This window comes from Sceloporus undulatus, chromosome 3 (assembly GCF_019175285.1).
Source record: "Sceloporus undulatus isolate JIND9_A2432 ecotype Alabama chromosome 3, SceUnd_v1.1, whole genome shotgun sequence".
NCBI lineage: Eukaryota > Metazoa > Chordata > Lepidosauria > Squamata > Phrynosomatidae > Sceloporus > Sceloporus undulatus.
This window is the reverse complement of record NC_056524.1, coordinates 182459606-182472448: the sequence shown is the minus strand read 5'-3', so window position 1 is coordinate 182472448 and position 12843 is coordinate 182459606. Positions and strand designations below refer to the sequence as shown.

At 40.0% G+C, this 12843-nt stretch overlaps 1 protein-coding gene across 1 annotated transcript in view; it reads right to left on the bottom strand.

Annotated features, from left to right (window-relative positions):
- Positions 1-12843, bottom strand: part of DNTT (DNA nucleotidylexotransferase) — a 151822-nt gene that overhangs the window by 56901 nt on the left and 82078 nt on the right. Inside the window, exon 7 of the mRNA XM_042459023.1 lies at positions 2861-2963. Coding sequence (XP_042314957.1) covers positions 2861-2963 — 103 coding nt within the window. The remainder of the gene's footprint in view (positions 1-2860; positions 2964-12843) is intronic.

Genomic DNA, 12843 nt, shown 5'->3' with positions numbered 1-12843 from the left:
CAAATAGTCTCCCATATCTGAAATTCTGAAAGCCAAAATACTCCAAAATCCAGAATTACCCACCTGAGTGGCTGACGTTTGCTTTTTGATGGTTCAACATACATAAATTTTGTTTATGCACAAAATTATTTAAAACGTTACATACAAAATTACCCCTAGGCTATTTATAAGGTGTATATGAGACATAAATTAATTTCATGTTTAGACATTGGTCCCATCTCCAAGATATCTCATTATGTATATGCAAACATTCCAAAATAAATAAATGATAATAGTAATCTGAAATCCAACATACCACTGGTGCCAAACATTTTGGATAAAGGAGACTCAGCCTCCCAACCACCTTCGATTGCCCCCTCCATTCTTCTCCTGCTTCCATAGACCTCCAATGCCTCCTCTCCATTTTCTTCTGCTTCCAGCCACCTCCAATTTGCCCCCTCAGTCTTGTCATCCCTCTCAGCCACCTCAGATTGCCCTTCTGTTCTTCCTGCTTCCCAGCCACCTCCGATTGCCCCCTACATTCTTCTCCTGCTTCCCAGCCATCTCCAATTACCCTCCCATTCTTGTCATCCCCTCCAGCCACCTCTGATTGCCCCCTCCTTATTCTCTGCTTCCCTGCACCTCCGATTGCCCCCTCCGTTCTTGTCATCCCTCCCAAACCACCGTCTTGCCCCCTCATTCTGTGCCTCCCAGCCACCTCCAATTGCCCCCTCGTTCTTGTCATCCCTCTCAGCAACCTCAGTGTGAATGGGCCCAACATTAAAATGTTATATATGAATATAGGTTTATTCACACACACCCCTCCGAAGCTCTTGCCAGCAACATCGGAAACAACTGCTTTCCCCCTGCTGGAAGCGGAAGGAGTACCAGAAGCAAATGTGGCACCTTGGAGGTTGTGGGGGTGGGGGTGGGGGTACCAGAACCGAAGCAAACTTGCATTCCACACCAAGACCAATTCGAATTGGATTCGAATTAACCTTGGAAAAAGATTTGTGAATTCACTAGTTCACCGAATTCACCTACATCAGGAGTGACTTTGGACTGATTTAGGATCGGGCTTGGAATGGCTCCCCATAGAAATCAATCACGTGTGATAATCTATCATGTAATAACGTGAATTCACATGGTTGGGTCTGGAATGGCTTTGGATTAGAGTTGCAAAAATCATCATGTGATAATGTTCAGTGTCTCAGTCATAACTAATTAGTGATTGTGAATACAGAAAATTTACAGATAAGTTCATCTAAGCAACTGATCCCTACTCATGATTGTTACCTTGACACAACTGTGACACCATTGCCATGATCATAACTACTGCACCAACCTACTTTAGCAAACATTAGTGACATGGGGATCAGTGGCATCACTAGGGAATGCAGGGGTGTAGAACATAGAAGGTGACATCCCAGAAGAGGAGTGACACCCAGTGAGGCCCTGCCAACATCCACTCCTTCTTTTTCACTGCTATGGCTCTCTCCCTGAGGAGAAGAGGAGGAGGGGTGAATGCACCCCTCTTGGTTTTGCCTTCTCCTGGCCCCCTCCTCACAAGGAAGCCATGTGGAAGTGAAGGAAGGGCATGCCTCTTTCCCTGCCTCCCCTCCCAACCACAGCCCTGGGCAGATGGGTGGTGAGAGAGTGGTAGAAACCACTGCCCCTTTGGCAATCCCACATACACTCGGTGATACGAAGCCTGGAGATGCCACTGATGAGGCAATCAGAATGAGTGAATAATAGCAGGAATCAAACTGAGTGAATAATGTTTCTGTCAAGTGGCAGGGGTGCTGGGCCAGAAGAGGTTATTTAGTTCAGTATGTAGAAATACTGACGTCAGAAGGTCAAAGGTTTCCCAGTACCACAGCATGTTTCTCCAACTATGAAAAGAACAGTTTCATTCCACACAAAAAACAGTTGCTTTGTAAAACCAGTGTGAAATCTCATTTGCATTCTACTTTCCCTACATGACAGAACTCAAAGCCACATTATGTTGGCTTCTCAGATTCCCACTGAAGAGAATCTGGCATGTTTAGCTTTAGCAAGGCTTGCAGCATCATGTGCCTGCAGAACATCTTCTCAGATCCATTAGGGGCCAAGAAACATTAGAGAGTGTACTTTGCAACAGCATCATTCGTCTTTGTTTATCCTATTTCCCTCACTACTACTTGATTCCTGCAGCCTATCCACACAGCACAAATAATGTAGCTGGACACAGCTTTACCTGCCATGGCTCAATGCTATGGAATTCTGGGATTTGTTGTTTTGTGAGATATTTAGTCTTCTCTGTCAGAGTTCTGGTGTCACAACAAACTAAAAATCCTAGGATTCCATAGCACTGAGTCATGGCTGTTAAAGTGGTGTCAAACTGGATTATTTCCACAGTATGGATGCAGCTCTGCAGAGACCATGCCCCAGCCTTACATTCTCAGCAATTCATCCTTGTTATTTAAACAGATACACACAGCTGATGTTAAAGTCACTTCTTTGCTTCCCACTTAGTGTCCTGAGGCACAAGAGATGAAAAAGACGCAGCCATCAAAATAAGGGGCCCAGCATTTCACAATCAGATTTTCCTTACAAAATGAGCTTCATAACAGAAATAACCATGTATCAACCTGAAGAAAGGATCCACCAGTCATCACAGCAAGCCAAAGAGCAATTAAACATCTATGGCCAGAGAAAAGCAGAAAAGAGCAGAATACAATTAGCAGCCTGGATGCCTCTTGCAAATTAACACAAGTCAATAAGTGTGACTGAAAAACACCTTCCAGGATGTTGATCAGAGCAGATAAAGTATTCAACATCTTACATGTATTCATCAAGTTGAGACTGCTGACCTCTGTGGTCTTATAACAACTTGAATTACCTGCTTTTTCCAGTAGTCAATCACTAGATGCAACAATTCTTCTTCTGGTCTTGATCCTGGCACAGTAATGAGAAAGTCAACATCGTGGCCCACCTTCTTGCCTCTGTCAAAAACAAAGGACAGCATGGAACTGAGATTGGAGTTCTGCTTTCAAGATCTTCCAGCATCCCTCCACACACAGATACAGACACACACTTGCTAAATACAGTTTGCAATGATACAGTGAGAGCCATGTTTTTTTAAAACATATGCAAAATGAAATCTTCTATTTCCTTTATAAGGTCTGTCAATGTCCTTTGTTAGGCAATAATTTAAAGTGCTTGCTGTATTTCATCCTCATTCAGAAAAGATAGCATTTGGTAACGTGTGATGTTGTTGCTTCTTTTGTTAATCCTGGGGAAAACGGCATTTGTCTTCCTGTGAAAGAAGTCATAATCAAGATACAGATACAGATCTAGACGTGTTTTATTAATCTAAGGCAGTAACTTCTTCTGATAAGCTTGGCAGCCTTGTCACCATCTTTCATTCTGGCTTAAATTTTGATGGACATTTTAATTACAACAAAGAAGTGTCTAGTTGCAGGTAATTTCAGTCTTTCTTTGCTACAAGGATGGAATGGCTGCAATTCAGGTATTCCTTTTCACTTACAATGTAGGGATAATAAAGGTCCTTTATGTTTCAGCTTTAACAATAGCTATAATAGAATGTTTCAAACAGACAGAATATTCTAAGCACATTTCTAAACACGTTTATTTATAAAGCTGTCAGGAAAAGATATCAACCTGCTACTGACAAACACATTACAGATAAAACACTCACATACCCATTTGTAGAGTGGGTAATGGTGCTCTTTCCCCTGGTAAGTATGGATAAGGTCCATTCTCCCTATCCCCTCAGCCCATAAGTGTTAAAACAGCATTAGCCAATGTCATTTGACAAGGCAATGCGAAACACTGAAAGCCAGCTATGTGAGATGTCTTGACAACTTTGGAAGAGTGAGCCAGTAGCACCTCATGGGATCAGAAAATACATTACTGGGATATTTGAAATGTTCCCAGTGAATCAGATAAATTGATTAACAAACAGAACATTATAAATGTACTAGCAAGATGTTTTGGGTTTTGTCTTCCTTAGTTGCTCAAAATAAAAGTGAGTTGTATCCAACGTGGAAGTTTAAAACACTCTATCTTCAGTGTTAAGGATTGTACTCTAGGTCACAGAATCATAAAATCATAGAGTTGGAAGGGCCCCATAGACTACTGAGTCCAACCCCTGGCTCAGTGCAGGATCTCCAGCTAAACATCCACACCAGATAGCTATCCTCCCTCTTTTTGAAGACATCCAGAGAAAGAGATTCCACCACCTCTCTAAACTTTTGGTTCCATCAATGAACCTCAAGAGGTTCATTGTCATCTTCAGTCAAAATCTACCCTCCTGTAACTTCAAACCGTTAGACCTGGTCCTGCTCTCTGGGTGCCAGGCATGACCCCTCCTCTCTGTGATAGCTCCAAGATGTTTAAAGAATGGGATCTTGTCACCCCTTAGTCTTCTCTTCGCCAAGCTGGACATGCCTAGCTCTTTCAATGCTTCCTTATAAGTTTTTCTATACTTCTTATCATCATTGTTGTCCTTCTCTGAGCCTGCTCCAACTTATCTATATCCTTCTTAAAATGATGCTCCCAGAACTGATCACAGTACTCTGGATGAGGCCTGACTAGTGTTGAATACAGTGGGACTTTTAATTACCTTCACTTGGGACTTTATCACACGTGGGGGAAATTGGGGGAAATCGGGGGGTTAAACCATCATTTATTTGTGACATTGTGTGAAAATCTTCACTACAATCACATAACTTTCCCGGGAAAATGACAGTTTAAACCCCTGATTTTCCCCACATGAGATAAAGTCCTTAGAAACTATGGGACTGCACAAATTGGGAGAAAAGGGTGGCCAGAGGCCACCCCTTTCTCCCCCAGATCATTGCCACAGCACCAGCACAATGCAGCAATGATCCGCTAGAGGTGCCATAAGCGCCCTGGAGCAGCGCTGTGCCATCCCTTGTGCGCTGCACCATTTGGGTGCTGCGCATGGCAGATGTCATCATCACGGTGGATGGTAGGGCTCGGGAGCATACGAATGCACTGCTCTACTGGGCCCTACTTTCAGCCCCACGCCAGCACAAAGCACCGATCTTTACTGGGCATATCCTTCTATTAATGCAGGATTAAAATAGCATTCACCTTTGCTGCAGCATCACACTGCTGGCTCATATGCTGTTTATAATCAATAATAATCCCAAGATCTTTTTGCATGTAGTACTGTTGGCCAACACACACCTCATTCTGAACCTGGGTTTTTGTGGCCTAAATGAAGAATTTTGCATTTTAATCTGTTGAATTTCATTTTATTAATTTCTTCCTGATTTTGTAGTTCATCTAGATCCTTTTGAATTCTGTTCGTATATTTCAATGTATTAGCCATCCTGCCCAGTTTTGTGTCATCTGCCAAAGCATGAATGGTGTACAAAACAAACTCTCTTTCTATCCAAATTGTAGTAACATCACAACACACCACAAGGCACAACAGCAACCAGTACTTGAATCACATAATATTCTTCCCTCACCATTTGGTGAGACCATATCCCGCTAACTTAAAAAGTAACAAAAAGTTATGGTTGCATTGCAAAATGAATGAGGTTCATTGCTCCAGTAAGCAAGTGACTCAGGAATCAAGTAATTAATCCAGTCCAGGTCAGTCACAGTTGATTCAAGTAAGATGGAGGAAGAAACAGGATGGCCATCAGTGGGTTCAGACATTGTTACAGCAAGTCAGTAGTCCAGATAAACAAAAGTCAGCAACAATTAAAACAGAGTAATCAGTCATAGCCAGTCCAAGGTCAAGAAAATACTAATGCCAAAGAATATTGCCAGTCAACAAGATAGAACAGTAGCAAGCAACAAAGGTGCCAGAAAGCTACTATGTGATTTGTAAGCAGCTGTCTCAAGATACCAGGTGCTTAATGAGTCAGCATCTCCTATTTAACAGTCACTGGGAACAGCATAGTCTCTCCTTATGTCTTTAAAGATCTTAAGAGGATGTCTTTTTCTCCTGGGGAGTAGGGGCCCCAACTGCTTCAGACCACAGCTCCGTGCATTTGGAGAGGCCACCATAATCAGGTGCCATACATTCCTGGAAAGCTGACTCCTCTATGTCTGAATATTCCATCTCAGAGGGTGAATTATAACATATGCTTCAATTACTGTAAAATAGAAGGCAGCATGGTGTAGTGGTTTGAGTGTTGGGCTATGACTCTGGGACCCCAGGTCTGAATCCTCTCTCAGCCATGAAAACCCACTGTGTGATTTTAGGCAAGTAACACTGTCTCTGCCTCAGAGGACAGCAATGGCAAATCCCCTCTGAACAAATCGTGCCAAGAAAATCCTATGTTAAGGTTACCTTAGTGCCACCATATTTCAGAAATGATTTGAAAGCACACAACAATACTGTATTGGAAAAGGAAATAATTACTAGAAATTAGTTATACATATCTATTTACTTCCAAGCTCTTTCCAAGAGTGGAAAGGGTCTTGGTTCGGGGAAAAGTAAACCATTCACCACATTGTGCCTGAATATAGCACAATTTCTATGAAATGCTTTCAGCACTCAGAATGCACTATATAAATGCTAAGCATTTTTATTAGCTGTGTGATGGCTTCAGAACCATAGGCATCATCACTGCAATATATAAAGTCATTTTCTTAAGGCATCATTGTGAGAATACCAAATGAAAAGGGAGTCGAAGTAATTATCTCTTTGGATTCAGCTCAAAGAATAGAAAGGACTCTTACCACATTTACAGTACTTTGAGGAAGGGTTGTTGTTTTTCCCTTCCTCAAGCATATTACATATATATATATATAAAACTAAACAGTTCACTAATGCAAAGACTTGAGCAATCTTTCTGTGGAGCATGAAGATCTATCAGTAATTTTCATGCTCATATAGAGTCCAAATGCTTACAGGGGGGAAAATTGGACATCCGTCTCTGTTCTTGCCTCCAGGTAAACTATCAGCTTATTGTAACCCTCTGCTCCTTGAAGTGTAAGAAAAAAAACTAACAGAAAATCACATACCTAAAAGATTAAATGCTTGCATTAGCCAGATGTGTAACAAGAAAATATAAACAGAACATATCTGCAGAGTAAATTCATGGCATTTTGGAAAGTTCTAACCTTCAGTTTGTCCTCCTCTGGAATTAAGAGCTCTCCATTCAGGGGAGAAGTTTAGATGTACAGAATTTAGAATCATCCTTTTCCAACAAATAATGATGATGATGTAGCCAATTATGTATTCCAAGTTTAACTTTGCCTAAAAAAGTATGAGTGCCCTGGCTAGGAAAAATAAGAAAAGATGACCCAATACTTATTTCACATGTCTAATTTCCTTTTCAATTTCCTCCTCCATAATTCACTGTATATAGGGATATGTGATGGTGTTTTTTATTTCCCCAGTGGTAAATTCTCAAAGTTTTGGGAACTCTAAATCTTTAGTTTGACACAGAATAGATTTTCCTTAAAATGCTTATAGTTTTGTGTTACACATGATATCCAGGACGGATATGGTGAAGTAATGGTTAGGTTTGTATTCTATTAAAATGTTCAACTCTGAAAACGGCATTTCAGATGCATTGGAAGCAATTCATCAACTACATTGGATCACATCTTGCAATATTAAAATATTTTCTGACTTATATTTCAGAAGGCAATCCATACAGAGACCAAAATATGAAAATAGTGAATCATAAAATATTTTACTGCTAATGCAAATGTACTACAACTATTTCAAATATGCTAAAATATATTATGACAGACTACATTTCTCCAGAAATAGCCAGGTTTGTTTATGATTTACATTTTTTGAGAATTGATATCTAGGCATGCTGAACTGCACTTCCATTGAAGTCAATAGGGCTTACACCTAAATTGACATGCATAGGATTATGCTTACTAAACTATAGAATAGCAGCAGGCATAACCAAAATTATTTTTGTGCAAATGAAACAAAATCTCTAAATTAACTGAGTAGCTTTTTTCTTTTACCATCCAGCTTCCTCACTCCATCTACTGGAGTTCATAAAGGAAACTAGGATATACACTTTGGCACGGATTGTGGTTGTTGTGTGACTTCAAGCCATTTCCAAGTTAGAATGACCCTAAGACAAACCTATCACAAGGTTTTTTGACAAGATCTGTTCAGAGAAGAGGGCTGACATTATCTTCCTCTGAGGCTGAAAGAGCAATGGATTTCCATTGCTGAGAAGGAGTATGAACTGTGACCTCCTGGATTCCTAATCCAACATTCAACCCACTACACCACATGCCCTCAATTCAGCTTGGATCCTTGAGGACATTTCTAGAAGAAAAATTTTCTGTCCATTGTTTCTGAAGCCATTTATTTTCTACCACAAAACATTTCCTGAGTATTGGAGAGCCCTCTTGAATGGGGTACAGGAGGACCACCAACCTAGGGCAATTCCCCCTCCCTTTCCCATGTTCCACCCAACAGTGTTCAGGAGGGTCCCTGATAATTTACATAGGTTTTATCTGCCCTTAATAACGAGGCCATTATATGTACAGTACTGCATTTTAATAGCAAAGCACTCAAGAGATTAGTATCATTAAAATCATGATTATGGCTCTAATTACTAGTGTAGTCCAAGGCTGTATAGGTAGTTTAGGTAACAGAACAAGGTAATAGATAATAAAAACTAATTATAAGAGCTATTAAAACTGATAGTTTACACATCTTGTGGTCTAAGACAGTGGCTTTTAATCTCAGGCCCTCCAGATTTTTTGAACTTTGGTTCCCAAAATGCAAGTATATGGTACCAGTCTCTGGTGCACTGGACAAAAAAAAATGCTGATTACCTGCATCAGATCTGAGAAGTACTATTTTAAACTGTTTTCACTTATTACAGTTGTCTTATGTGAAGCTGAAGGCTCTCACGACTGTCATCCATAGCTTTTTGTGGGTTTATCAGGCTATGTCTTGTTTTACAGTTGCCTTGTTTTACTTACTAACAATGAATTCTTATGGTATTATATTATTTAAATTGGTTAAACCATATTGTATTGAGATCATATGATACTGTATGGGATATAAATATTTAAATAAATTGGTGGATAAATAAAACAGAAAATTTGAACAACTCCTGTCAAAATGCAAAATAAAAACCCTTTAAAAGTAACTAACTAGAAAGCATTTCACCAATAGATGTAATTCCCACTCACTGTTTCAATTTTCAAATTTAACTTTATCGTACACTTATTTCAAAGAAATAATAGTTCATTACACATGACTACATTACTTGTGATACATTACTTCCAACTCCCAAATGATCCATTCCTACTAAAATCTGTTTGAGTTTACTATTTTACTCGGTGGAACTGGCTAACATGGTAAGTCACATAGGGCTGCAATGATTTAGAAGGGTCTTCCAGACAGAGCCTGCCTCAAACATGGAACTTTTAAGGATTCTAAGCTTCCATTCCAATCCTCCTGTGTGTTTTTTTCCTTATTTTTTTCTGACACCATTTCTCCCTTCTCCCTTCCCCTATCTTTTGACTTACACAACTATGAGCTTGTTGTCCATGTAGAAACATCTAGAATAACTCCATCCCTTTCAACCTGGCCCTCTTAAAGAAAAAGAATATCTATCATGAGAGAGAATGTGCAGGTCAACTTTACAACTTAATGTCCTTGGTTTCTGACATCATTTGCCACAATCTTCCCCATGTGCCCACCAATGTTTGTGGGAAAGTTGTGGCACCCCTTACAGAATGTTCAACCCACTGAGGCTCTGTTCTAGTGCTTATTCATGTCTTTTTGTGCGTGTGAAGACCACTTTATTTAGCAAGGCTTTAAAAAAAAAAAAGGCTTGCATTAATGAAATAATTATGCCTGTGTATGTCTTTTGTTGTTGTTGTTGTTGCTGCTGCTGAGGTTGGTATTCTCTTTCACTCTCCACAATGAATAATGCTTCCCAGATTCACAGTTTAGCCATTGAACCCACTCCCCTCTGGATATTTAATGGGTGGTGTGTGGGCTAGCGAAAATGCATCTGGCTAAGTCCTCATAGCCTTCTAGCCTCATGGCTATGTCTTCATAGACAGACATAAGCAAATGGGATTACTTATTAAATCTCTAGAGGACCCCACCATCTCTCAACAAATGATGTCATCAGTTTGTATCTGGCTGCAAAGACATAGCCAGATGTTTCCCTGATACCTTCTTCCTGCTTTTCACAAGGCATCAAATGGCTGGTTGGGGGCTGCAGCAGCTAAATGCAGAATCCAGAGGAAGTAAAAGGAAAGATGTAGTGCAGTTTAGTGTAATTCTACCAGTGGAACTATTACAATATGCTGCACCATACAGGATGTCAGTCAATGTGTAAATTTGTACTGTATATGAAATATTAGTTGTTCGATTAATGATCTGTTTTTAAATTTTTGATATTTTGTTGTTTTGAATGTGTTGTCCTGTTATTTTATTAGTTTAAAATTCCAATAATCTGCCTTGGGAGTGGTAACACTAAAGGACAAATTGTTACCCAAAAGTCTGGCCCTCTGCACCCTTCCTCTTTCTCTATATCAAGTTGATACCAAAAGGGATGTTTAAGGAACATAGCCGAGAGGACACCCCCAGTGCAGGAAACTAGGAGATCCATGACCCTATGTGGAGATCTAGGAGGCTCAACATGGGGGATGAACAGATTCTCTGTCAACTTTATTTCTTCAGCATTGCTGGCCAATGTCCACATGCAGCTACTGAGCCATTTTTTAAAAAAAACTCTCCGCTTTGAAAAAGTGCTGGCTGAGTGAGGCTTTGGCCCAGGATACATTTGGGCAGAGTCATCATGGCTAGATCAGCGGTGATTTAGGTCTGATAACATCTGGAGGCATCCTGGATCCTGAATTGAATGTCGAAAAGGTAAGACAGCTTATTTCTTCATCTGATAAGCTCCTATGTGTGAATGGTGATTCCCCTTGATTGCAAATAAAACTACATTTGGATTTGCACTCTGAAGTTTTCTTTCTTGGAACAGGTGTACACAGGCTTGAGCCCTGCTTTTAGTTACCCAAGCCTTCTCACTGCTGTCATTTGAGCTAATTAGATTCCCCATTTGAGTATTAATTGTGGGTGCCCTCTTGGGACTCTGGCATTTGGGGTAACAAATGTATACATTTTCTTTATTTTAATACTATTAACCCCTATGTAACTTTGTAACAAAAACTCATAGCAAGTTAGTAAACCACAGTTACCTTTTGTTTATGCCTCCCCTCCCAAATTGCATCTTTAATTTTTGTAATTAATTCAGCTTTCCTCTTATTTGTGCCCTTATATGGAGCCATGCTCACTGATCATTGGGTATTTTAGAAATTGCCATCCAACATACTGGGATGAGACCTACATAAAGTTGAATTTATTTGCTTCCACTGTATCTGGAAGTCTCCATCTGAGAGGGAGAGGGAAAGGATGGGTCTGGCAAAAATATTGGGAAAGTATGAAAGTATGCATCAGTATCAAGAAGGCAACATATGTTGATGTGCAAAACTGAAAAATATTACTTTTAGGCTACAACCGCCAGAGTGTCTTCCAAAAAATAATTTCTCCAGGCTCTGGTGTAGTGCTAGACAAAAGTGTGGATGTAGCAGATGAGTTGAACATTTGAGCATTCTTTTAAACATGATAATTATACTGTCCAGTGAAATGGACATTCATCTATTTTTACAGAAAGTAAATAAGAGCCCAATGAACTACAAAACGAACTGAGCCAAAGTTCTGGTCCAAATTAAACTGAAATCAAGGGTATACAAGAGAGAACAAATGGCAGAAAGTTACTATTCCTCACCAGGTTTGATGCACACTATAAACTTTCTGTTTGTTAAGGAATGGAGTAACAAAAGAAGATAGATTTGTGCCAGATGAAATCCCAGACATTTGATCATATAAGCTCTGTATCAAGCTCACCTGAGCATTTGCTACATGATCCTCCTCATACCTTCATCTGCCAACAGGGGACAAAGATGCAAGATTGATGACAAAGCCAGAGGCAAGATTTCGTTTCATAATTCATCATGATGTATGGTCAGAAGCTACATGGAATCATGAGAGTATGGTATACTAAGGCAGAGAGTGACAAGACATCACAAAGGCTTCGTCTAAAATAATTCATTAGAAACTCAACCTGCATTCTTTATAAAGGGGAAGAAAACCTCCCTCTGCTAGGCTCTGGACTATTATAAAAGTGACATGTATTTCACAGTTAGTGTTATGTTATGTGCCTAGAGCAGAGAGGGCTACAGAACAGCAGTTTTTATAGTGTCAAATGCTGTAGCTGAAATATCATCCACTGATGTCAGTTGAGAACAAACAGATGCCAGCTGATTCAAAAGATAACCCATGTATATGGGGGGACACCACTCCAGTAAAAAGGGCTGCCCCAAGACTTGTGTGCCATTAAATCCGATGTACTTCCCTGGACACTTTAAGTCCGGCGTATCCTTCTGGACTAATCTTTCATTCAAGGCACTCAGGTATATTTTTTGCAAGGCTAATACCTGTCTTCTCTTTTTTAAAAAAAACTGGAAGCACCACTACCACTGGAGGATACTATCTTGATGCAAATCATAAAAACAAGCATCCGTTTATTGCAGTGAAACCCAGTTGTTTTGTTCAAATGAACAGGATGATCTTTGTTCATGGTGCACATTTCTGTATAATATTATTGGCCTCTGATGTGAAATATATTTGTTGTTGTTGTTGTTGTTGTGTGGCTTCAACTCATTTCTGACTTATGGCATTCCATATGGAAAACCTATTGTGGGGGTTTTCTTTGCCTTCCTCTGTACATAAGTAGTTTGGCAATGCCATCCCTTGTTAGGTTCTCCTCATAGGCCTTAACTTACTGCTTAGAACTTATC